The 25,521-nt window shown below is 57.8% G+C and overlaps 1 protein-coding gene across 1 annotated transcript; it reads left to right on the top strand.

Annotated features, from left to right (window-relative positions):
• The first annotated feature begins 195 nt into the window (after positions 1-195).
• LOC127587174 (kin of IRRE-like protein 3) lies at positions 196-24,115 on the top strand. Its single transcript, XM_052045367.1, has 13 exons — positions 196-262; positions 3,027-3,176; positions 3,748-3,897; positions 4,153-4,310; positions 4,800-4,950; positions 10,015-10,120; positions 10,723-10,871; positions 11,398-11,525; positions 14,591-14,717; positions 15,210-15,310; positions 18,264-18,462; positions 21,264-21,572; positions 22,523-24,115. The coding sequence occupies exons 1-13, from the start codon at positions 196-198 to the stop codon at positions 22,837-22,839; spliced, it is 2,112 nt and encodes a 703-aa protein (XP_051901327.1). The 3' UTR covers positions 22,840-24,115.
• The last annotated feature ends 1,406 nt before the right edge of the window (positions 24,116-25,521 follow it).

Raw genomic sequence — 25,521 nt, 5'->3', positions numbered from 1 at the left:
CTCTCTCTCTCTCCCCCACCTCCCCCCCCCCCGCCCCCCATTCTCTCAACCTCTCTCTGTGTGCTCCAGCTCAGTCGGAGCTGGAGCCAGTGTCTCAGAGCTGCGTCTCGGTGTGGCAGTGACGGGCAGGGAGGGGAGGTGTGCGGGAGCTGCGGGTGTGAGCTCGGGGGTGGGCGGGGGGTTACCTGCCCCAGGATGTCTTCCTGCCCCGTGGCTCTGTGTTCCTGCATCTTTCTCATCCTCAGCAGTCGGCTCAGACAAGGTACGGACGGGTCCCTGCTGTCACCGTCTCCCCTCCCCTCCCTCCCTCTCCCTCTCCCATCCCCCTCCCTGTCTCCCCTCACCCTCCCTCCCTCTCTCTAGCCCCCTCCCCTCTCCCTCCCCCTCCCTCTATCCTCCCCTCTCCCCTCCCTCTCTCCATCTCCCCTCTGTCTGCTCCCCTCCCTCCCTCCTGCCTCCCTGCCCCCAGTCCTCTCCCTCCTCCTCGTCTCCCCTTTCCGTCTTCCCAATTCCCTCCCTCCCTCCTTTCCCTCCCTCCCCCTCCTGCCACTCCCTCCCTCCCCTTCCCTCCTCCCACTCCCCTCCCCTCCCCTCCCCCTCCTTCCCTCCACCCCCTCCCTCTCTTGATGAGATCTCAGGCTCCAATCCTCACTGGGGAGGGAGGGGGCGGTGTTAGGAGGGGGGAGGGTAGGAGAGGGTTGGTGGTGGGCGGGAGGGGGAGGGGAGGGTAGGGGGAGGGCGGGGGGGAGGGGGAGGGAGGAGGAGGGGAAGGGGGAGGGAGGTGGGGAGGGGCGTTGAGATTCGGTGCTCAGTTCCTGGAATCGATTCTCCACACGATCCCACCTGAACAGAGCGTGAGAGGGACTGTGTATCCCTACACCCTGTACCCACCAGGACCGTGCATCCCTACACACCGTACCTACCAGGACTGTGCATCCCTACACGGCGTACCCACCGGGACTGTGCATCCCTACACACCGTACCCACCGGGACTGTGCATCCCTACACGCCATACCCACCGGGACTGTGCATCCCTACACGCCGTACCTACCAGGACTGTGCATCCCTACACGCCGTACCCACCGGGACTGTGCATCCCTACACGCCGTACCCACCGGGACTGTGCATCCCTACACGCCGTACCCACTGGAGCGCGCATCTCCCCCCTTGGCCCGTGTTAATCCCTCCCCGTCCCCACACACGCTCCCCTCAGCGCATCACCAAGACGTTCCCAGCGATCACTGGCCCCTCTGGAGACCCTCGTCTCTGGGACACTTCCCCACCCCATCCAAACAATTCCCTCCCTGCCCAAACATCCGACCTCCTGGGGGGGCAGGGGTGGGGGGCATCGCTGCCCCCGGGGGGGGGGACCAAACGATCCCAGAGGACATACTCAGCATTTCCCCTGCCCTCTCCCCGCATCCCACCCGCCTCCCAATGGAACCCCACCTCCCCACGATCACCCACATCCCACTGTCCCTCTTCCCGAAACACCCCCCGACCGTATCCGGCCCCTCTCCCCAACGGAGCAAAGACCAACACAGCAGGTCCTTGGCGAGGTGCTCAGACCGTTCCCGATTACTGGGGTGTCGGGGGGGGGTTGGGGGTGTGGGTGCGGAGATTGACTGCAGAATTCCGGGCTTCAGTTCCACAGGGAGCTGGGCAGACCACATACCGTCAGAGATCAAAACCACACACCAGCACAGCAAGATCCCCAGACTTGTAGCCACGTTCTGTCCGCCTCAAAACTGCACATTTCACCTCACCTGGCTCAGTGGTAAGAAACCGGATTCCCATCCAAGCCGGTCCCGTTGGGCCCCTATCCCTCTGAACCTTTCCCATCCACGGACCTGTCCGGGTGTGGTCATTGTACCCGCTGCTACCGCTGCCTCTGGCAGCTCGTTCCACACACCCACCTCCCTGAGTGTGAGCAACCTGCCCGTCGGGTCCCCTTTAAATCTTTTCCCGCTCACCTTAAATCTGTGCCCTCTAGTTTTAAACTCCCCTACCCTGGGGAAAACTGTCTGTCGTATCTAACCACACACCACCACCCCCCCCCCCGACACACACACACACACACACACAATCAGACACACACACACACAATCGGACACACACACACACACACTCAGACACATACACACACACACACACACACACACACACTCAGACACACACACACACACACACAATCAGACACACACACACACAATCGGACACACACACACAATCGGACACACACACACACAATCGGACACACACACACACACACTCAGACATACACACACACTCAGACACACACACACACTCAGACACATACTCAGACGCACACACAATCAGACACACACACACAGGCACACACACACACACACAGAGGCACACACGCAGACAGAGGCACACACGCAGACACATACGACCTGGTTTGTCCCTAGTCGAGCAGAGAGATGGGGAGAGAGAGGCGGGGAGGGGGCAGAGAGAGGTGGGGGAGAGGGAGGGAGAGAAGGGGGAAGAGGAGGAGAGAGGGAAAGTTGGGGGGGAGAGAGTGGGGTTGGGGAGAGAGGGGGAGAGGCATGGGGGTGGGAGTGCAGGGGAGAGGGGGATAGAGAGGAGAGATCGGTGGGGAGGGGGAGAGAGGGAGGAGGAGAGTGGGAAGAGAAGGGGAGAGGGGGGAGAAGGGAGGAGAGAGGGGAGAGGGAGAGGGGAGAGAGGGTGAGAGGGAGGAGAGAGAGTGGGGGAGGGTGGGGAGAGAGAGGGGGAAGAGGGGGAGAGGAAGGGGGGAGTTTGGGGGAGGGATTGGGGGAGCAGGGGAGAGAGAGGAGGGGAGGGGGAGTGGAGGGGACGAGGGGGGAGAAAGTGGAGGAGGGGGGAGAGGGGGAGAGGGGAGAGGAGAGAGGGGGAGGGTGTAGAGGGGAGGGGGAGAAGAGAGGAGGAGAGCATTGAATAGGAGTGGATGGGGAGGTTTCACATTGATCACGTTGCCCCCCCCCCCGTTGCCCCCCAGTGACCTGTGACATCCCATCCACCAGGGGCGCCGGCGCACTTCTTCCAGCAGCCCTCGGACCAGGTGGTGGTGATGGGACAGTCAGTGACCCTGGCCTGTGGGGTCCACGGGTACCGGGGGCTGGTCCAGTGGACCAAGGACGGGCTGGCCCTCGGTGGGCAACGGGACCTCCCGGGTAAGTGACCCGCTTCCGGGGCGCCAGGCGAGGGGTGAGGGGCAGGTGAGTGGAGAACTCCAGGTGAGGGACCTCCAGATGAGGGATCTCCAGGTGAGGAGGGGGGGTCTCCAGGTGAGTAGGGAACTGCAGGTGAGGGATCTCCAGGTGAGGGATCTCCAGATGAGGGATCTCCAGGTGAGGAGGGTCTACAGGTAAGGGGGTCTAGAGGTGAGGGATTTCCAGGTGACGGGGTCTACAGGTGAGGGGGGTCTCTGGGTAAGAGAGATGGTCTCATGGTGAGGGGGTCTCCTTGTGAGAGGGGTCTCCAGGTGAGGGATCTCCAGGTGAGGCAGATGATCTCCAGCTGAGTGGGATCACCGGGTGAGGGAGATGATCTCCAGGTGAGGGATCTCCAGCTGAGATGGATCTCCAGGTGAGGAACAGGTCTCCAGGTGCGCAGGTTGGTTCCCCGATCAGGCACAGGACACCAGACCAGGGCTGGGATGGTTGGACATGTCGGAGCCCACATTCGGAAGCCCTCACTCCCATTCCCGCTCCTCACACTGTGTTCCCACACATCCCGGGATAGGTTGGCCCCGTTACAACCTCCAGGGCGATGTCAGCCTTGGGGAACACAACCTGCACATCGAAAACGCCCAGCTGGAGGATGATGCTGTCTACGAGTGTCAAGCAACACAGATCGCACTCAGATCCAGGAGATCACAGGTTAAAATCCTTGGTGAGTCACTCCCCGTCTAACTGTACACAGTCACTGTTTATTCAGGGGGAGGGTCACTCACTGTGTAACTGTACACAGTCACTGTTTATTCAGGGGGAGGGTCACTCACTGTGTAACTGTACACAGTCACTGTTTATTCAGGGGGAGGGTCACTCACTGTGTAACTGTACAGAGTCACTGTTTATTCAGGGTGAGGGTCACTGAGACTATAACCTGTACTAATGTCCCTCTCTCTCTCCATCCATCGACTTCCAGTCCCTCCTTCCATCCCAGTTATCCTGGGGGCTCCCATTGTCACCGTGAGAGCCCGGACACTCCACAACCTCACCTGCAGTAGCACTGGTTCCAAGCCGACCCCTCAGATGAGCTGGTATCGCGATGGTGAATTGCAGGATACCAGCTTCTCCATCAAGGTGAGACGTAACCCGCCCCGTTGGTTGGAGCCTGTGTTTCGGCATCCGTTCCTCTAATGCCCATCGTTCCATCTGTCCCCCAACACTCTCCCTCCCTCCTAACGGAACGTTGGGCATTCGACAGAGCCGGGAAGCATGTTCAGGATATAGATAGATTCCAGCAGGATCTGAATGGGCTGGTGTGTTGGGCAGGTGAAGTGTAATGTGTGGAGGTTCGAGGTGATGTATCTTCAGTGGGAGTAAACGGGAAGGGGCGGGGTCCCATTGGAAGTGAACGGAAAGGTGGTGGGGGTCCCATTGGGAGTGAACGGAAAGGTGGTGGGGTCCCATTGGGAGTGAACGGAAAGGGGTGGGGTCCCATTTGGAGTGAACGGAAAGGGTGGGGTCCCATTGGGAGTGGGGACAGAGGGAGTGGACGGGAAGGAGTGGGGTCCATCAGCAACCCTGACTGACTGCCTGATGACCCTCTGCCTCCCCCACCCCCCGCAGCGGCTGATGGAGGACGGGAAGCAGGAGAACATCACCAGCGTGCTCTCCATCATTCCCGAGAGGAGCGACTCCGGCTGCATCTTCACCTGCCGGGTCAGCAACGCAGCCGATCCTTCTGGGAAACAGTCCTCCGTAACGCTCAACGTCCACTGTAGGTACAGCGGCCCTCCCTCCGCGCTCCTAACACGCGCTTTGCTCGAACACTTCCGTTACAGGAAGGGTGTGGGGGGGCTTTGGAGAGGGCGCAGGAGAGGTTCGCCAGGACGCTGCCTGGATTAGAGGGCATGAGCTATAAGGAGAGATCGGATAAACTTGGGTTGTTTTCTCTGGAGCGGCAGAGCCTGAGGGGAGACCTGATAGAAGTTTATAAGATTATGAGAGGCACGGATAGAGTAGGCAGCCGGTACTTTTCTCCCCCAGGGTCGAAATATCTAATAAGATAAGATTTCTTTATTAGTCGCACGTACATCGAAACACGCAGTGAGATGCATCTTTTGCGTCGAGTGTTCTGGGGGCAGCCCGCAAGTGTCACCACGCTTCCGGCGCCAACATAGCGCGCCCACAACTTCCTAGCCTGTACGTCTTTGGAATGTGGGAGGAAACCGGAGCACCCGGAGGAAACCCACGCAGACACACAGGGAGAACGTACAAACTCCTTACAGACAGTGGCGGGAATTGAACCAGGGTCACTGGCACTGTAATAGCGTCACAAGCGCTACACTAGAGGGCATGCATTGAAGGTGAGGGGGGGCTAAATTCAAAGGAGATGTGTGGGGCAGGTTTTTTTTTTACACGGAGAGCGGTGGGTGCCTGGAATGTGCTGCCAGGGGTGGAGGTAGAGGCAAATACGATAGAGGGGGTTACGAGGCCATTAGATATGCGGGGAATGGAGGGATATGAATTGTGTGCAGGCAGAAGGGATTTGGAATCGTGTTCAGCACAGACGTGGTGAGCCGAAGGGCCTGTTCCTGCGCTGGACTGTTCGATGTTCTATATAAACCTTTCCCATCCATGGACCTGTAAAGTCTTTTAAATGTTGTTAATGTACCTGCCTCACCCACTTCTTCTGGCAGCTCGTTCCACACACGGACAACCCTCTGGCTGAAGAAGTTGCCCCTTGGATCCCCCTCTCACCTTAAACCTGTGCCCCCTAGAACATAGAACAGTACAGCACAGGACAGGCCATTCGGCCCATCTTAATGCTGATTTATACTAAATGTCCTCCCCCGTGTATCTTCCCTATCCGTCCATTCTCTTCATATTCACGTGTCTATCTAAAAGCCTCTTAAAACTCCAAGATATCTTTATTAGTCACACGTACATCGAAACACACGGTGAAATGCATCTTTTGCATAGAGTGTTCTGGGGGCAGCCCGCAAGTGTCGCCATCTTCCGGCGCCGACATAGCACGCCCACAACGTCCTAACCCGTACGTCTTTTGGAACGTGGGAGGAAACCGGAGAACCCGGAGGAAACCCCCGCAGACACGGGGAGAAGGTACAAACTCCTTACAGACAGCGGCCGGAATCGAACCCGGGTCGCTGGCGCTGTAGTAGTGTTACGCTAACCACTACCCCTGGTAACCCACTCCAGGCACCCACCGCTCTCTGCGTAAAAAAACTTGCTCCTCACGTCACCTTTGGACTTCTGACCCCTCTAACCTTAAAGGCGTGCCCTCTGGTGTTTGATGTTTCGAGCCTGGGGAAAAGATTGTGACTTGTCTTCCCTTTATGTTTTTACACACCTCTATAAAGTCACCCCTATGCTCCAAGGAATAAAGTCCCAACCTGTCCAACCTCTCTCTGGATCTCCGGCCCTCCAGTCCCAGCAACGTCCTCGTAAACCTTTGCGCTCTCTCCACCCTCCAGGGTGACTCCCTCCCCTCAAGATCTTATAAACCTCCGTAAGGTCACCCCTCAGCCTCCGACGTCCCAGTGGGAATAAACCCAGCCTCTCCCACCTCTCCTGACGACCACAGCCTTCCGTTCCAGGCAACATCCCGGTGAAGGGAGGGTGCAGAGGAGATTTACCAGGATGCTGCCTGGATTGGAGAGCACGGCCTGGTTGAGCGAGCTAGGGATTTTCTCTTTGGAGAGCAGGAGGATGAGAGGCGACTTGATAGAGGTGTACAAGAGGCATAGATCGAGTGGACAGTCAGAGACTTTTTCCCAGGGCGACAATGGCTAACCCGAGGGGACATAATTTTAAGGTGATTGGAGGAAGGTATAAGGGGGATGTCGACAACACCCACCAAGGTTGCAGCCTACAGGGCCTGCGTCCTCAGCACGCGGCTTTACGGCAGCCTCCAGACAGGGGCGGCATCTCAATGCCTTCCACCTTCGTAGCCTGAGATGCATCCTGGACATCAAGTGGACTGACAGGGTCACCAACGACGAGGCCCTGACCCGCGCTCAGATACCCAGCCCCTTCAGCCTGCTTCAACGACGCCGTCTCCGCTGGCTGGGCCACGTACGTCGCCTGCCAGGCAGGAGGATCCCGAAAGACCTGCTGTACGGGGAGTTGGCCTCCGGCAAGAGAGCGCAAGGACGGCCCCACCTTCGCTCCATAGATGTCTGCAAGAGAGATATGAAGTCACTGCACGTGAACGTCAAGAGGTGGGAAGAAATTGCAAGCGATCGCTCTCGCTGGAGGCTGGAACTACACAGAGGAGAAGAGAAGCTGAGCGTAGCTGCTGAAGAAAAGCGCACTCGCCAGAAGAACGGCACCAAAGCAACGCAGGAGGACAGCGCCTTCATGTGCGGTCGCTGCAGCCGAGACCGTCACCCCCGTGTAGGCCTCTACAGTCACAACAGACGCTGCTCTACCACTACCGACTGAAGCAAGACTCTCCATGCGCAGATCCACGGTCGCGTGAGACTAACGGATGCCACCACCACTATAAGGGGGACGGCAGGGGTAAGTTTTTTTTACACAGAGAGTGGTGGGTGTGTGGAACGCACTGCCGGCAGAGGTTGTGGGGGCAGATACATTAGGGACATTTAAGAGACTCTTAGATAGACACATGAATGATAGAAAGATGGGGGGCTATGTGGGAGGGAGGGGTTAGATAGGCCATAGAGCAGGATAAAATGCCAGCACAACATAGTGGGCCGAAGGGCCTGTACTGCGCTGTAGTGTTCTATGTTCTATGAATCGCTTCAGCATCCTCCCTGTCGCTCCGCACCCTTCCTGTAGCGTGGTCACCAGAACCGCGCTCACTACCCCAACTGCGGTCTGACCAACGTTTTGTACAACTGCAAGATGACGTTCCAGCTCTTAAGCTCGATGCCTCGGCCTATGGAGGCCAGCGAGCCAAACGCCTTCTTCATTGCCCTGTCCACCTGTGTCGACACTTCCAGGAAGCCGTGGACTCACACACCCCAAGGTCTTTCTGTACATCAACGCTGCGATTTACTCAATAGGTCCCACCAGAATTTGGTAAATTGGTTTATTGTTGTCACACGTACATTGAAAAACTTGTCTTGCATACCGTCCCTATAGATTAATTCATCGAGGTAGTGCAGGGTAAAACAATAACAGAATGCAGAATAAAGTGTCACAGTTACAGAGAAAGTGCAGTGCAGGCAGACAATAAGGTGCAAGGGCCCACGACGAGGTAGATCGTGAGGTCAAGAGTCCATCTTATCGCGGTAGGGAGCCAGCGCATCACGGACACCAGCCTCCCCTTCGCGGACTCCGTCTACACTTCCCGCTGCATCGGTAAAGCAGCCGGCATAATCAGAGACCCCCACCCACCCCGGACATTCTCTCTTCTCCCCCCTCCCATCGGGCAGAAGATACAAAAGCCTGAAAGCACGTACCACCAGGCTCAAGGACACCTCTGTTGCAAGACTATTGAACAATAAGATGGACTCTTGACCTCACAATCTACCTCGTCGTGGCCCTTGCACCTTATTGTCTGCCTGCACTGCACCTTCTCTGTAACCGTGACACTTTATTCTGCATTCTGTTACTGTTTTACCTCAATGCACTGTGTAATGAATTGATCTGTACGGATGGTGTGCAAGACAAGTTTTTCACTGTACAAGTGACAATAATAAACCAATTCCAATTCAATTCAACCTTACAGCAGTGGGGTAGAAGCTGTCCTTGAGCCTGGTGGTACGTGCTTTCCGACTTTTGTATCTTCTGCCCGATGGGGAGGGGAGAAGGAGGGGAAGAGGTGGAATTTTGACTACCTCACCCTCGTCCGGATTAAACCCCACCTGCTACTGCTCCCCCCCCATCGTCAGAGCGGATCCGTCCCTCTGCATCTTTCTCCGCTGCCCGCCGATCCCTAGCTTCGTCTGCCGACCTGCAGATCAGACCTCATCCACGTCACCGACTGTTGGGGACACCAGCACCTCGAGGTCTGCAGCGGTTCAAAGAGGGCCGCTCACCACTACCTTCTCAAAGGGCAACTAGAGACGGGCAACTAGAGGTTGGGAAGACCACGTCCCTTGAATGAATGGAGATATATATTAAAAATGTCGGGGATCGAACCCCAACCTCTGAAGCTGAAAGGCAGCGGCTAACTACATCAAACATCGAACAGGCGCGGTAGTGTAGCGGTTGGCGTGACGCTATCACAGCGCCAGAGACCCAGGTTCAATTCCCGCCGCTGCCTGTAAGGAGTTTGTACCTTCTCCCCGTGGGTCTGCGCGGGTTTCCTCCGGGTGCTCCGGTTTCCTCCCACATTCCAAAGACGTACGGGTTAGGAAGTTGCGGGCGTGCTATGTTGGCACCGGGAGCGTGGCGACGCTTGCGGGCTGCCCCCCAGAACACTCTACGCAAAAGATGCACTTCACTGCGTGTTTCGATGTACGTGTGACTAATAAAGAGATCTTACCTTACCTTACTAAATCCCTTCTGCCTGCACATGATCCACATCCCTCCATGTGCCTGTCTAAGAGCCTCTTCAACCCCCCTATCGTATCTGCCTCCCCTGGCAGCACATTCCAGGCACCCACCGCGCTCCGTGTAAAAAAACCTGCCCCGCACATCTCCTCTGAACTTTCCCCCCCTCTCACCTTCAGTGCAGGCCCTCTGGTGTTAGACATTTCGACCCTGGGGAGAAAGGATTCTCACTGTCTCTCTGCGCCTCTGCCCTGCACAGACCGTTCACGGTGAAAGTCCTGCCCTCGCTTGTCTTCCCGTAAGGCGACGCCTCGCGCTTATCCCAGTTAAACTCCAACTGTTTCCCTTGGATACACAGATGCTCCCGAGGTCTCCCTCTCCGCCCAGCCGGACCCTGCCCTTGAGAGGTCGAAGGTCACTTTCAGCTGCCTCGTGAAGGCCAACCCTGGTCAAGTCACCTACAGGTAGGTGATACCCCCCATCCGAACCTCCCCCCCGCATCTTCCGAAACCCCAGCTGGGCCTATTCGACTGTGGAAGGCACCCCACCCGGATTGGGAATGGGAGGGAAGTGGGTGGGGAGAGTGGGACGGGTTGGGGGGGGGGGGGGAAGAGAGGGTGGGGTGAGAGGGAGCTCCCCAGGGATGGGAAAGGCTGGAGGGAGCTCCCCAGGGAGGCAAAAGGTAGGAGGGAGCTCCCCAGGAGAGAGGGAGGGGTTAAAGGGAGCTGCCTAGGGAGAGGGGGAGAGGTTAGAGGGATCTCCTCAGGGAGAGTTAGAGGGATCTCCCCAGGGAGAGAGGGAGGGGTTAAAGGGAGCTGCCTAGGGAGGGGGAGAGGTTAGAGGGATCTCCTCAGGGAGAGAGGGTTAGAGGGAGCTCCCCAGGAGAGAGAGAGGGGTTAGAGGGATCTCCCCTGTAGGAGGGAGGGGTTAGAGGGATCTCCTGGGGAGGGGTCAGATAGATCTCCCCAGGGGTCAGGGGTGACACGGAGAATGGGGTCACCGTCTCCTGAGGTCAAAGGCCAGTGTCAGAGGTCACCGCCCTGACGCCGAGCTTCTCTCGTACCAGGTGGGCCAAAGGTCAGACGGCGCTGACGGGGGTCAGGGGTCAGCATTACCAGACGGAGGTGGACCGGTCATTTTTCGGGGAGCCCGTGTCCTGCGCAGTGACCAACGCCGTCGGGAGCACCAACGCCAGCGTCCTATTGGATGTCCACTGTAAGTAGCCCAAGGTTCAAAGGTCGGGGGTGGGAGGTCAGCTTAGGGTGGTGGGGGAGAGCTCGGAGGGAGCTTCCCAGGTACAGGAGAGGGAGGGGCATGAGGGATCTCCCCAGGGAGAGAGGGAGGGGTGGGAGCGAGCTCCCCAGATACAGGTGAGAGATGGGGGTGATTAGAGGGATCTTCCCAATTACGGGGAGGGGTTAGAGGGAGCTCCCCATGGAGGGGTTAGATGGATCTCTCAGTGAGAGAGGGGGAGGGGTAGAGGTATCTCCTGGGGAGAGGGAGGGGCATGAGGGATCTCCCCAGATACAGGAGTGAGATAGGGGCTAGAGGGAGCTCCCTGGGGAGAGAGGGAGGGGTTAGAGGGAGCTCCCCAGAGTGGAGTTGGAGTTGATCCTCTCCATCTGGGGAGGTGTTTGGGGAGTGAGAGAGGAGGGATTGCGGTCGGGGGGAGGGGGGGTAGTCTCTCGGCTGACTTTACCTAGCGCCTGTCCCCTCACCAGCCTCCGCCATCTGCCCGCAGTTGGTCCTCAGCTGGTGACCGAGCCCCTTCCGCTGACCGTGGACCCGGGAGAGGACGCCAGCTTCGTCTGCCGCTGGCTGGGGAATCCACCCTTGGCCCTCACCTGGAGCAGGCAGGGCTCAGACACGGTGAGAACCCCCGCGTACGCGCGCGTTCCCGTCAGAGTATCCGTGCGGACGTCCCACCTGTCTCCCCGCGAGGAAGAGGAGAGCAGACTGAACAAAATTTGTTGTTTTATGGCAGCAAAGACGTCAAATCACCATAAATTACAAAATAAGTAAATAGTTCAATTCAAAAAAAGAAGTGACGAGAAGGATCTCCCCAGGAAGAGAGGAAGGGGTTAGAGGGATCTCCCCGGGGAGAGAGGGAAGGGTTAGAAGAACCTTCTCAAGGAGAGAAGGAGGGGTTGGAGGGATCTCCCTGGGGAGAGAGGGAGGGGTTGGAGGGATCTCCCCGGGGATTGAGGAAGAGGTGAGAAGGGGAGAGCTTAGAGGGAGCTCCCCTGTAGGGAGAGGGATCTCTCCGGGTAGAGAGGGAGGGGTTAGAAGGATCTCCCTGGGGACCGTTCAGAAATCTGACGGCGGAGGGGAAGAAGCTGTTCCTGAATCGTTGAGTGTGGGTCTTCAGGCTCCTGTACCTCCTCCCCGATGGTAGTAACGAGAAGAGGGCACGTCCCGGGTGGTGAGGGTCCTCAGTGATGGACGCCGCCTTCTTGAGGCACCGCCTCTTGAAGATGTCCTCGGTGGCGGGGAGGGTTGTGCCCGTGATGGAGCTGGGCTGAGTCTACAGCCCTCTGCGGCCTCTTGCGATCCTGCGCGTCGGAGCCTCCGTACCGGGCGGCGATGCAACCAGTCAAAACGCTCTCCGTCGTACATCCGTAGAAATTTGCAAGAGACTTTCATGACGTCCCGAGTCTCCTCAAACTCCTAACGAAGTAGAGCCCCTGGCATGCCTTCTTCGTGATTGCATTGGTGTGTTGGGCCCAGGATAGATCCTCGGAGATGTTGGTGCCCAGGAAATTGGAAGCTGCTCACCCTTTCCACCACTGACCCCTCAGTGAGGACTGGTGTGTGTTCTCCCGACTTCCCAACTGTGTATTTTTAATATTCATTCAAGGAACGTGACTGAGCCAGCATTTAGTTGCCCGTCTCTAGTTGCCCTTGAGAAGGTGGTGGTGAGCTGCCTTCTGGAACCTCTGCAGTCCTTGAGGTGTAGGTGTATCCACAATGATGTTCGTCAAGGTCAAGGTCAGATACACAAGTCCGTGTGTGCACGGGTGCAATGAAAAACTTACTTGCAGCAGCATCGCAGGCACAGAGCATCAGAGACACAACATTCACAAAAAACACATAAAATCTGCACAGTTTTTACAAGAGAGAACACATTTAGAAAGCGAAAATCACAAAGTCCATTGTAGTGCAGAGCGGTCCCAGTGTTGCTGTACTGAGGCAGTGATTAGGGTTGTGCCGGTCGGTTCAAGAACCGAATGGTTGAAGGGAAGTCACTGTTCCTGAACCTGGTGGTGTGGGGACTTCAGGCTTCTGTACCTCCTGCCCGATGGGAGCTGCGAGAAGACGGCGCAGCCCGGATGGTGGGGGGATCTTTGACGACGGACGTTGCCTTCTTGAGGCAGCGCCTCCTGTAGATACCACCGACGGTGGGGAGGGATGTGCCCGTGATGTATTGGGGCTGAGTCCACAACTCCCTGCAGCTACTTACGTTCCTGTGCGTTCAAATCGCTGTCCCAGACCGTGACACAACCAGTCAGGACACTTCCAACGGGATGTCTGTAGAAGTTTGTTAGAGTGTTCGGTGACTAGTGCAGTGGGAGCCCATTGACCCATCGGACTGATAGTCTCGCGTGAAATAAGCATGGGTGCTCAAATCCTCGAGGCCATGCACCGGTCTACGTTGGGGGGATCAGTGGTGGGGAGGGTCAGCAGCTTCAAAATCCCAGGCATTAATGTATCGGACGACCTGTCCCGAGCCCAGCATGTAGACATGGTCACAAGGAAGGCGCGCCAGTGTCTTTACTTTCTCAGGAGGTTCGGCTTGTCACCGAACACTCCAACAAACTTCTACAGATGTCCCGTTGGAAGTGTCCCGACTGGTTGCGTCACGGTCTGGGACAGCGATTCGAACGCCCAGGAACGTAAGAAGCTGTGGAGAGTCATGGACTCAGCCCCCGTACATCACGGGCACATCCCTCCCCCGCCATCGGTTACAACACTCGGACAGGTCCACGGTTCCCTGAGAGTGGCGTCGCAGGTAGACAGGGCGGTGAAGAAGGCGTTCGGCACGTTGGCCTTCATTGGTCAGGGCACCGAGTACAGGAGTTGGCAGGTGATGTTGCAGTTGTACAGGACGTCGGCGAGGCCGCACTTGGAGTATTGTGTTCAGTTCTGGTTGCCCTGCTGTGGGAAAGATGCCGTTAAGCTGGAAAGAGCCCAGAGGGAGATTTACGAGGACGTTGCCGGGACTCGAGGGACTGAGTTATGGAGAGAGTTTGGGCAGGTTGGGACTTTATTCATTAGAGCATAGGGGTGACCTTACAGAGGTGTATAAAACCATGAGGGGCATCAATAGGGTGAATGCCCACAGTCTTTCCCCCCAGGGTTGGGGAACCAAGAACCAGAGGGCACAGGTTTAAGGTGAGAGGGGAAAGAGATTTAATAGGAACATGAGGGGGCAACTTCTTCACCCAGAGGGTGGTCCGTATGTGGAACGAGCCGCCAGAGGAAGTGGGTGAGGCAGGGACATTAACAAAAGACACTCGGACGGGTCCACGGAAGGGAAAGGTTCAGAGGGATACGGGCCAAACGCGGGCGTGGGACCGGCTTGGATGGGAATCTTGGTCGGCAGGGACCAGTTGGGCCGAAGGGCCTGTTTCCGTGCTGCGTGACTCTATAATTCTATTCCCAGCATCTCGACTTTGATCTACTTGTTGACCCCCCCACACATTATCCTTTGGGAAGGGTACAGAGTCCACAGTGACCATCGACACCAAGCGCCTCCCTCTCTGAGGGTCGGGGAATTGGAGATGGGAGTGAGGTGGGGGTTGAGAGGTCAGGGTGTCGGGGGGTGGGAGGGGAGGATGTAGAAGGGGAGGTGACCACGGAGCTAATTGTTCAACCCCACCCGCCCCACACCCGCCCAACCCCTCCCCTCCGCTCCCTCTCTCCCCACACACTAGGTGCTCGGTAACAGTGAGACACTGAGGCTCAGGGCAGTCACTCAGGAGGATTCGGGGATCTACGTCTGCAGGGCGGCCGTGCCGGGGATCGGGACGGGGGAGACCGAGGTCAGGCTGACTGTTAACGGTGAGTGGGGGGGAGACGGAGGGGTGGGGACTGGCGGGTGGGGGGAGAGAGAGAGGGGGAGAGAGAGGGAGTGAGTGTGTGTTTGAGTGTGAGGGAGAGAGGGATAGTGTGTCTGAGTGTGTTAGTGTCTGAGAAAGAGTGTGTATGAGACAGAGAAAGAGAGAGTATGTCTGAGAGAGAGTGTCTGAAAATAGTGTGTGTCTTAGAGTGTCTGAGAGAGAGTCTGAGAGATTGTGTGTCAGAGTGAGAGAGAGAGATATAGAGATAGTGAGAGATAGAGAGAGAGACTGTCAGAGAGTGTGAGTGTGAGAGAGGAGAGAGAAATAGAGAGAATGTCAGAGAGAGTGTGTGAGTGAGAGAGAGAGAGAGGGGGGGAAGGAGAGAGAGAGGGAAGGAGAGAGAGAGAGAGAGAGAGATTGCTGCCACACACAACGAGACACTGTGCTCTGACCACTGGGCCCGACACACACCCACCCTCCCATCTCCCCACAGGACCTCCCATCATACAGACGGAGGTGGAACAGTGGGGTGTTCCCGGAGAACAGGCACAGATACACTGCTTCATTGGGAGCCATCCGTCGCCGGACAGGGTGGTGAGTTCCCTCGGAGTGTGGGCTGGGGCAGAGAGGAAGGGGAGGGGAATAGAAGTGTGGGTCGGGGTATGGGTTGGTGTGGGTGTGTCAGGGAAGGTGTGACGGTGTTGGGACTGGGACAGGCACTGTGATGGTGTTGGGATTTATGACTGGGACAGGCGTCGTGACGGTGTTGGGGCTGGGACAGGCGTCGTGACGGTGTTGGGGCTGGGACAGGCGTCGTGACGGTGTTGGGGCTGGAATTGGGACTGGGACAGGCGTCGTGACGGTGTTGGGATTGGGACTGGGACAGGCGTCGTGACGGTGTTGGGGCTGGGACTGGGACAGGCGTCGTGACGGTGTTGGGGCTGGGACTGGGACAGGCGTCGTGACGGTGTTGGGGCTGGGACAGGCGTCGTGACGGTGTTGGGACTGGGACAGGCGTCGTGACGGTGTTGGGGCTGGGACTGGGACAGGCGTCGTGACGGTGTTGGGGCTGGGGCTGGGACAGGCGTCGTGACGGTGTTGGGGCTGGGACTGGGACAGGCGTCGTGACGGTGTTGGGGCTGGGACTGGGACAGGCGTCGTGACGGTGTTGGGGCTGGGACTGGGACAGGCGTCGTGACGGTGTTGGGGCTGGGACTGGGACAGGCGTCGTGACGGTGTTGGGGCTGGGACTGGGACAGGCGTCGTGACGGTGTTGGGGCTGGGACAGGCGTCGTGACGGTGTTGGGGCTGGGGCAGGCGTCGTGACGGTGTTGGGATTGGGACTGGGACAGGCGTCGTGACGGTGTTGGGATTGGGGCTGGGACAGGCGTCGTGACGGTGTTGGGGCTGGGACAGGCGTCGTGACGGTGTTGGGACTGGGACAGGCGTCGTGACGGTGTTAGGATTGGGACTGGGACTGGGACAGGCGTCGTGACGGTGTTGGGATTGGGGCTGGGACAGGCGTCGTGACGGTGTTGGGGCTGGGACAGGCGTCGTGACGGTGTTGGGGCTGGGACAGGCGTCGTGACGGTGTTGGGGCTGGGACTGGCGTCGTGACGGTGTTGGGGCTGGGACAGGCGTCGTGACGGTGTTGGGGCTGGGACAGGCGTCGTGACGGTGTTGGGGCTGGGACAGGCGTCGTGACGGTGTTGGGGCTGGGACAGGCGTCGTGACGGTGTTGGGACTGGGACAGGGACAGGCGTCGTGACGGTGTTGGGACTGGGACAGGGACAGGCGTCGTGACGGTGTTGGGGCTGGGACAGGGACAGGCGTCGTGACGGTGTTGGGGCTGGGACAGGGACAGGCGTCGTGACGGTGTTGGGGCTGGGACTGGGACAGGCGTCGTGACGGTGTTGGGGCTGGGACTGGGACAGGCGTCGTGACGGTGTTGGGGCTGGGACTGGGACAGGCGTCGTGACGGTGTTGGGGCTGGGACAGGCGTCGTGACGGTGTTGGGGCTGGGACAGGCGTCGTGACGGTGTTGGGGCTGGGACAGGCGTCGTGACGGTGTTGGGGCTGGGACAGGCGTCGTGACGGTGTTGGGGCTGGGACAGGCGTCGTGACGGTGTTGGGGCTGGGACAGGCGTCGTGACGGTGTTGGGGCTGGGACAGGCGTCGTGACGGTGTTGGGGCTGGGACAGGCGTCGTGACGGTGTTGGGGCTGGGACAGGCGTCGTGACGGTGTTGGGGCTGGGACAGGCGTCGTGACGGTGTTGGGGCTGGGACAGGCGTCGTGACGGTGTTGGGGCTGGGACAGGCGTCGTGACGGTGTTGGGGCTGGGACAGGCGCCGTGACGGTGTTGGGGCTGGGACAGGCGTCGTGACGGTGTTGGGACTGGGATTGGGACTGGGACGGGCGTCGTGACGGTGTTGGGATTGGGACTGGGACGGGCGTCGTGACGGTGTTGGGATTGGGGCTGGGACGGGCATCCTGACGGTGTTGGGATTGGGACAGGCATCGTGACGGTGTTGGGGCTGGGACAGGCATCGTGACGGTGTTGGGGCTGGGACAGGCATCGTGACGGTGTTGGGGCTGGGACAGGCATCGTGACGGTGTTGGGGCTGGGACAGGCATCGTGACGGTGTTGGGACTGGGATTGGGGCTGGGACAGGCGTCGTGACGGTGTTGGGGCTGGGACAGGCGTCGTGACGGTGTTGGGGCTGGGACAGGCGTCGTGACGGTGTTGGGGCTGGGACAGGCGTCGTGACGGTGTTGGGGCTGGGACAGGCGTCGTGACGGTGTTGGGGCTGGGACAGGCGTCGTGACGGTGTTGGGGCTGGGACAGGCGTCGTGACGGTGTTGGGGCTGGGACAGGCGTCGTGACGGTGTTGGGACTGGGATTGGGGCTGGGACAGGCGTCGTGACGGTGTTGGGACTGGGACAGGCGTCGTGACGGTGTTAGGATTGGGACTGGGACTGGGACAGGCGTCGTGACGGTGTTGGGGCTGGGACAGGCGTCGTGACGGTGTTGGGGCTGGGACAGGCGTCGTGACGGTGTTGGGGCTGGGACAGGCGTCGTGACGGTGTTGGGGCTGGGACAGGCGTCGTGACGGTGTTGGGGCTGGGACAGGCGTCGTGACGGTGTTGGGGCTGGGACAGGCGTCGTGACGGTGTTGGGACTGGGATTGGGACTGGGACAGGCGTCGTGACGGTGTTAGGATTGGGACTGGGACGGGCATCGTGACGGTGTTGGGACTGGGACTGGGACAGGCATCGTGACGGTGTTGGGATTGGGACTGGGACAGGCATCGTGACGGTGTTGGGATTGGGGCTGGGACAGGCATCCTGACGGTGTTGGGATTGGGACAGGCATCGTGACGGTGTTGGGGCTGGGACTGGCATCGTGACGGTGTTGGGATTGGGACTGGGACAGGCGTCGTGACGGTGTTGGGACTGGGACAGGCGTCGTGACGGTGCTAGTGCTCTGATTGGCCAACCCAATAACTCCTTCCCCTCCACCTCCCCCCCCTCCCCAACCTCCGCGAGGCGTGGTCGTGGCGAGAGAACGTCCTGGAATCGGGCGCCCTGGGCCGTTTCCGCGCGGACACAGTGACCACCAGGCAGGGCACCACCTCCACCCTCTCTGTCGATCGCTCCGCCCCGTCCGACTACAACGTCCTGTACAACTGCTCCGCGCACAACCGCTTCGGATCACGGACGTCCAGTATCGCCCTCCGTGAGCGGGGTAAGAGATCCATCGGGATACGAGTCTAGTCGAGTTTATCGTCCTGCGCACAAGTCCGCCAAGGTTCAGGTGCGATGGACACTCGCTCGCAGGCAGACAACACACCGAACAGAAATTATACTTGAATCTTGGGCTCCCAGTCCACAGCTCCCTGAAAGTGGCCGCACAGGTCGACAGGGCGGTGAAGGCATCTGGCACGCTTGCCTTCGTCGGTCGAGACATCGGGTTCAACAGCCAGGAAGTTACGTTGCAGCTTTATAAAACTCTGGTTAGGCCACACCTGGGGTATTGCATTCAGTTCTGGTCTCCTCCATTACATGTGGGGGCTTCGGAGAGGCTCACCAGGACGCTGCCTGGATTAGAGAGCATGAGCTATAAGGAGAGGTCGGACAGACTTGGGCTGTTTTCTCTGGAGCGGCGGAGGCTGAGGGGAGACCTGATAGAGATTTATAAGATTATGAGAGGCACAGATAGAGTAGACAGCCGGGATCTTTATCCCCCAGTGTCGAAATGTCTAACACATTTAAGGTTAGAGGGGGAAAGTTCGAAGGAGATGTGCGGGGCAAGTTTTTTTTACACAGAGAGCGGTGGGTGCCTGGAATGTGCTGCCAGGGGTGGGGGTGGAGGCAGATACGATAGAGGGGTATAAGAGGCTGTTAGGTAGGCAGATGGATGTGCAGGGGATGGAGGGATGTGGGCACTGTGGCGGCAGAAGGGATTAGTTTAGTTAGGTGTTTAATTACTAGCTTAATTAGTTTAATTAAGGGCCTGTTCCTATGCTGTACTGTCCTACATTCGACGTCATTAAACTGGAAAGAGGGCAGAGAGAGATTTACGAGGCTGTTACCAGAACTCCAGGGACTGAGTTGTAGGGAAAGGCCGAGCAAGCTGGGACTTTATTCCTTGGGAGACTGAGGGGTGATCTTATAGAGGTGTATAAAACCACGAGGGGCATCGATAGTGTGAATTCACACTGTCTGTTTCCCAGGGTTGGAGAAATCAAGAACTAGAGGGCACAGGTTTAAGGTGAGAGGGGAGAGATTTAATAGGAACCTGAGGGGCAACCATCAAACTGTATGGAACGAGCTGCCAGAGGAAGTAGTTGAGGCAGGTACGTTAACAAAAGACACTTGGGTAGGTCCGTGGATCGGAAAGGTTCAGAGGGATATGGGCCAAACGCAGGCAAATGGGACAGACTCAGGTAGAATTTGGAACGAGTTCTGTGCTGTATAACTCTGCGGCTCTCTAATATCTCCCTGCTCTCTCCCCCACAGCCTTACCTGTTCCCCCCACCTTCCCCGCCCGCACCTTTCTCTTACACTCGACTTTGCAAAGTTATTTCAGAGCGACGCCAGGTTCAATTCCGGCCACTGCCTGTAAGGAGTTTGTACGTTCACCCCGTGTCTGCGTGGGTTTCGTCCGGTTTCCTCCCACATTCCAAAGACGTACGGGTTAGGAAGTTGCGGGCGTGCTATGTTGGCGCCGGAAGCATGGCGACACTTGCGGGCTGCCCCCAGAACACTCTACGCAAAAAAGATGCATTTCACTGTGTATTTCGACGTACATGTGGCTAATAAAGAAATCTTATCTTGATTAAACTAGCTGTCTACACAGTGTCCATCTCCCTCCATCCCCTGCACATCGATGTGCCTGGTTACGAGCCTTTTAAACCCCTCAATCGTATCTGCCTCCACCCCCACCCCTGGCAGCACATTCCAGGCACCCACCGCCCTCTGTGTAAAAAATCTTGCCCCGCACATCTCCTTTGAACTTTCCAGCTTAAAGGCATCTTCCCTACAGCAGGGCGACCAGAACTGAATGCAATACTCCAAGTCCGGCCTCACCAGCGTCCTGTACAACCGCACCATGACCAGCCCCCACCCCCCGACTTTTAAACTCAGTGCCCCATCCGATGAAGGCTAGCGCGCCAAACACCTTCGTCACCACCCTGTCTACCTAGGACTCCACTTTCAGGGGACTACATACCTGTACTCAACTAGTTGTCCTCGCTTGCTCCTGTACGCTGACTCATCGCCGCCCACGACTTGCCCAACAACAGTGGCGTTGTCAGCAAATTTGGTATTGGTTTATTATTGTCACTTGTACCGAGGTCCAGTGAAAAACTTGTCTTGCAAACCGATCGTACAGGTCAGTTCATTACACAGTGCAGTTACATCGGGTTAGTACAGAGTGCATGGAGGTAGTACAGGTAAAAACAATAACAGTACAGAGTAAAGTGTCACAGCTACAGAGAAAGTGCAGTGCAATAAGGTGCAAGGTCACAACAAGGTAGATCGTGAGGTCAGAGTCCAACTCATTGTATAAGGGAACCGTTCAATAGTCTTATCACAGTTGGATAGAAGCTGTCCTTGAGCCTGGTGGTACGCGCCCTCAGGCTCCTGTATCTTTTACCTGATGGAAGAGTAGAGAAGAGAGAATGACCCAGGTGGGTGGGGTCTTTGATTATGCCGGCTGCTACACCAAGACAATGGAGGCTGGTGTCCGTGACGGGCTGGGCTGTGTCCACAACTCTCTGCGGTTTCTTGCTGTCCTGGGCAGAGCAGTTGCTGTACCAAGCCATGGTACATCCACATAGGATGCTTTCTATGGTGCATCAGTAAAAGTTGGTGAGAGTTAAAGGGGACAAACCAAATTTCTTTAGCCTCCTGAGGAAGTAGAGGCGCTGGTGAGCTTTCTTGGCCGTGGCGTCTACGTGGTTGGACCAGGACAGGCTGTTGGTGATGTTCACTCCCAGGAACTTGAAGCTCTCAACCCTTTCGACCTCAGCACCATTGATGTAGACCCCTGTCACCCCCACGGCCGGGAGGAGACTGTGTACTGCGTGTACGCGGAGCGCGCGAGGTTGCAGCCCCTCTTCGCGTATTCGAAGGGGGCTGCCGCTCAAGTTCTGGCTGCACTTCAGCCCGACGCTGCGCATCTACGGTCACCCGGTGCGGCGGCAGGTGGATTCTCCTACTGGGGATCTTCGCCTGGGCCCAGCGGCGGGCGGCCGAGGGTTCCGGTCGGTCCGCCCTCCTGCCTGTCTTCCGGGCTCGTGCCTTGCCCAGGCGTGCTCGGAGAGGGAGCGCGCGGTCTCTGCGGGCACCCTGGTTGAGTTCCGCACTCGGTGGGCCCCTCAGGGGATCGAGCGGGTCGTGGACGGTGAGAATGCGATTTTTCTCTGAAGTGTTGCGTGTGCGTTTAGCGGATGTTTAGCTCACGTTATTTTGCTGTAGTTATGTAGGTGCTGTTTCTCTTTTTTTTAGTTTCTCTTTTAAGCTGATGGGGTGTTAACTTTCATAAGTCGAGGGATCGAGTTTAAGAGCCGCAAGGTAATGATGCAGCTCTACAAAACTCTGGTTAGGCCACACTTGGAGTACTGTGTCCACTTCTGGTCGCCTCATTATAGGAAGGATATGGATGCTTTGGAAAGGGTGCAGAGGAGATTTACCAGGATGCTGCCTGGTTTAGAGAGGATGCATTATGAGGAGAGACTAAGGGAGCTAGGGCTTTACTCTTTGGAGAGAAGGAGAATGAGAGGAGACATGATAGAGGTGCACAAAATATTAAGAGGAATAGATAGAGTAGACAGCCAGCGCCTCTTTCCCAGGGCACCAATGCTCTATACAAGAGGGCATGGCTTTAAGGTAATGGGTGGGAAGTTCAAGGGAGATATCAGAGGGAGGTTTTTCACCCAGAGAGTGGTTGGGGCATGGAATGCGCTGCCTGGGGCGGTGGTGGAGGCAGGTACATTGGTCAGATTCAAGAGATTGCTAGATAAGCATATGGAGGAATTTAAAATAGAGGGATCTGTGGGAGGAAGGGGTTAGATAGTCTCAGGTGAGGTTTAAAGGTCGGCACAACATTGTGGGCCGAAGGGCCTGTATTGTGCTGTACTGTTCTATGGTTTTCTGTATTAGTTGTAGTAGTTTGACATTTGTCGTCCTTTTGTAGTGTTTTTAGCTAATAAATGTTTGTATTAAAAAGAAACGAGAAAAGCACGGCGGGGGTGCGAAGCACACAGCCTTGTGCGCCTGTGCGGAGGGTCAGCGGTGAGGAGATGTTGCTCCCGATCCTCGAGGGGGCTCAACGCCTGTCTGTTCTTCCCCCGCAGAGGGCCTGCGTTTGGGGGTGGTCGCCGGGGCAACGGGAGGCCTGGCGGTCCTCCTCGTCACCTTCCTGGTGACCCTGGGCTCCATCTGCAGTCGGAGGAGGCAAGGCGGAGGTAAGTTCGGAGGACAGGGCGGCTTCGCGGGGGAGCTGTCCCAGGACGGTCACGCGCTCCGGGACGTCGGGGGGGGGGGGGATGGGGAGGGAAGAGTTTGGCTTGGTAACCAACGCCTGCTTGCGTTCCCCCCCCCCCCCCCCCGTCTCTAGCCCCGAAGGGCGTCGGATCGTCCAAGAACGATGTCAGGGTCAAGGTTGCCCAAGGCGACCAGATTGGGACGAGGCAAGAGGAAGGGATACTGGACCCCCTGGTAGGTGCCGGTGTCCGGTGGGAGTGGGGGCGGTGGGAGCGACCGCATGGGATCCTATTGGGAGTGCGGATGATTGAACGGGAAGGGGTGGGGTCCCATTGGGAGTGCGGAGGGTGAGAGCCAGTGAATGAATTTGCAAAACTGTTGTTCTGTCGACCCAGGCAAGCCAAAGCGAGTCACCTCGCTCACAGAACGCAGCGATCTTCTCTACAGGGATGAAGACCAGTAGGATGTTAGGGTTCAGGAAGATCCCAAGAGGGATTCTCTCCTTTCCGTGACTGTACAGGGACCTCTCCCCTTCCAACGCCAGCACCCCTTCGAGGGGAAGAATAAACCCCTGGAATTTCTCAACACAGAACCAGCCCTGTTGATCTTGTGAAATCCTCCTGATAAGGTCACAGGTTGGGTCTCACTGGATGGTTCCGGTCGCCCAGCTATGGGAAGGACGTCACTGAGCTGGAGAGGGGGCAGGAAAGGTTCACGGGGACGTTCCCGGGACTGGAGGGCTCGAGTTATAAGGAGAGGCTGGACAGGCCGGGACTGTTTTCCCTGGAGCGAAGGGAGGCTGGAGGGGGTGACCTTATGGAGGTTTATAAAACCACGAGGGGCGTAGATAAGGTGGACGGTCAGTCTTTTCCCCCCTGGGGTAGGGGAGTCTAAAACAGGTTTAAGGTGAAAGATTGAATAGGTTTATATACACCCACCACCCTCTGGGTGAAAAAGTTGCCCCTCAGGTCCCCTCTCACCTTGACGAGGACCGGCACTCTGTCGACTGCGGTAAGGCCCGGTGGGTGCGGGAGAGATTCCCCTCGGACGACGAGCCACAACACTCAGCACAATGTCGATTTGCCACCAAACCTTACATCAGTTAGATCCCAGCCTGTCACCCACTCCCAGGGATCTGTTATTCTATATGTAGACCCCCCAAACCCCTGGATTAGATCCCAGCCTGTAACCCACTCCCAGGGACCTGTTATTCTATATATAAACCCCCCGAATCCCTGGATTAAATCCCAGCCTGTAACCCACTCCCGGGGACCTGTTATTCTATATATAAACCCCCCGAACCCCTGGATCAGATCCCAGCCTGTAACCCACTCCCGGGGACCTGTTATTCTATATATAAACCCCCCCGAACCCCTGGATCAGACCGCAGCCTGTAACCCACTCCTGGGGACTTGTTATTCTATATATAAACCCCCCCGAACCCCTGGATCAGATCCCAGCCTGTAACTCACTCCCGGGGACCTGTTATTCTATATATAAACCCCCCGAACCCCTGGATCAGATCCGAGCCTGTAACCCACTCCCGGGGACCTGCCATTCTATATATAAACTGATTAAGGCCAGCGTGCCAAACCCCTTCTACACCACACCATCGATCTGCGACACCCCTCCCGGGCAAAGTTCAGGTCTCTGATCCGAGAGGTAGTCTGGGTGTCCCCCCCCCCCCCTCTCTCTCTCCCCGCCACAGATGCTGCCTGACCTGCTGAGAGTTTCCGACATTAGCTGTTTGTATTTCAGGATCCAGGACTCGGGGGGCCTGGGTTACAGGGGCGGGTTGGGACTTTATTCCTTGGAGCGTCAGAGACCAAGAGGTGACCTTATGGAGGTGTATGAAACCACGAGGGGCATCGATAGGGTGAATGCGCACAGTCTTTCTCCCCCAGGGTTGGGGAATCAAGAACTAGAGGGCACAGGTTTATGGTGAGAGGGGGGAGAGATTTAACAGGAACCTGAGGGGCAACTTTTTCCACCCAGAGGGTGGTCCGTGTGTGGAACGAGCTGCCAGAGGAAGTGGGTGAGGCAGGTACCTTAATGTTTAAAAGACACTTGGACAGGTCCACGGATGGGAAAGGTTCAGAGGGATACAGGCCAAATGCAACTGGCTCGGGTAGGCATGAGGTAGATGAAGGGCCATGATCAGCCCTGCTAAATGCCCTGTCTCTTTCTCTGGCCTCAGGACCCTGCTAACGGTTACTGTATACTACTGTATGGTTGGTAGTTAAGCTGAAGGGCCTGTAATTCAATGATGACCACTGTTAACCGCCCCATCTCTCTCTCTCTCTCTAGCCTCAGGACCCTGCCGATGGTTACTACGGCGACCGCTCGTCCTGCAGGAGGGGCTTCTCAGAGTACGTCTCCTACGACCGCCGGGGGGCCGTCTCCTCTCACAGGGCGGAGGGGGAGAGGGAGGGGGATGGGGAGGTCTCCCCCAACCCGTACCCGGGCTCGGAGCCCAGCCAGGGTCCCTCCCGCACCTACCCCATGGCCTGCCCCGGGAGGTTGGGCCCCTTCATCGGCCTGGTGACCCTCACCAGGGGGGGCCACCTCCCCCACTCCCTCCCCTCGCCACCTCACCTCCCCGAGTACGGCCGGTCCCACGGACTACGCATGCAGACCCACGTGTGAAGGGGATTGGGGGAGGGACAAGGGGCAGGGGATATACCTGACACCCCCCTCCCCACCAAACCCGCCGGGAACGCCAACTCCCCCCGCCCCACCGGAAAATCAGGAGGGCTCCGCAGGGTGGGGGAGGAGAGATCCGGCCACTAAAAGGGGAGAGATGGAGACGGGCCAA

The sequence above is a fragment of the Pristis pectinata genome, chromosome 39, assembly GCF_009764475.1.
Source record: "Pristis pectinata isolate sPriPec2 chromosome 39, sPriPec2.1.pri, whole genome shotgun sequence".
In the NCBI taxonomy this organism is placed as follows: domain Eukaryota; kingdom Metazoa; phylum Chordata; class Chondrichthyes; order Rhinopristiformes; family Pristidae; genus Pristis; species Pristis pectinata.
This window is presented reverse-complemented; position numbering and strand designations above follow the sequence as displayed.

Bases quoted from the DNA above. Each gene is read 5' to 3' on its own strand.
- LOC127587174 (XM_052045367.1), top strand. From the start codon at position 196: ATGTCTTCCTGCCCCGTGGCTCTGTGTTCCTGCATCTTTCTCATCCTC. The intron at 3,177-3,747 runs GTAAGTGACCCG...ATCCCGGGATAG, and splicing joins TGGGCAACGGGACCTCCCGG to GTTGGCCCCGTTACAACCTC. The intron at 14,718-15,209 runs GTGAGTGGGGGG...ATCTCCCCACAG, and splicing joins GGTCAGGCTGACTGTTAACG to GACCTCCCATCATACAGACG.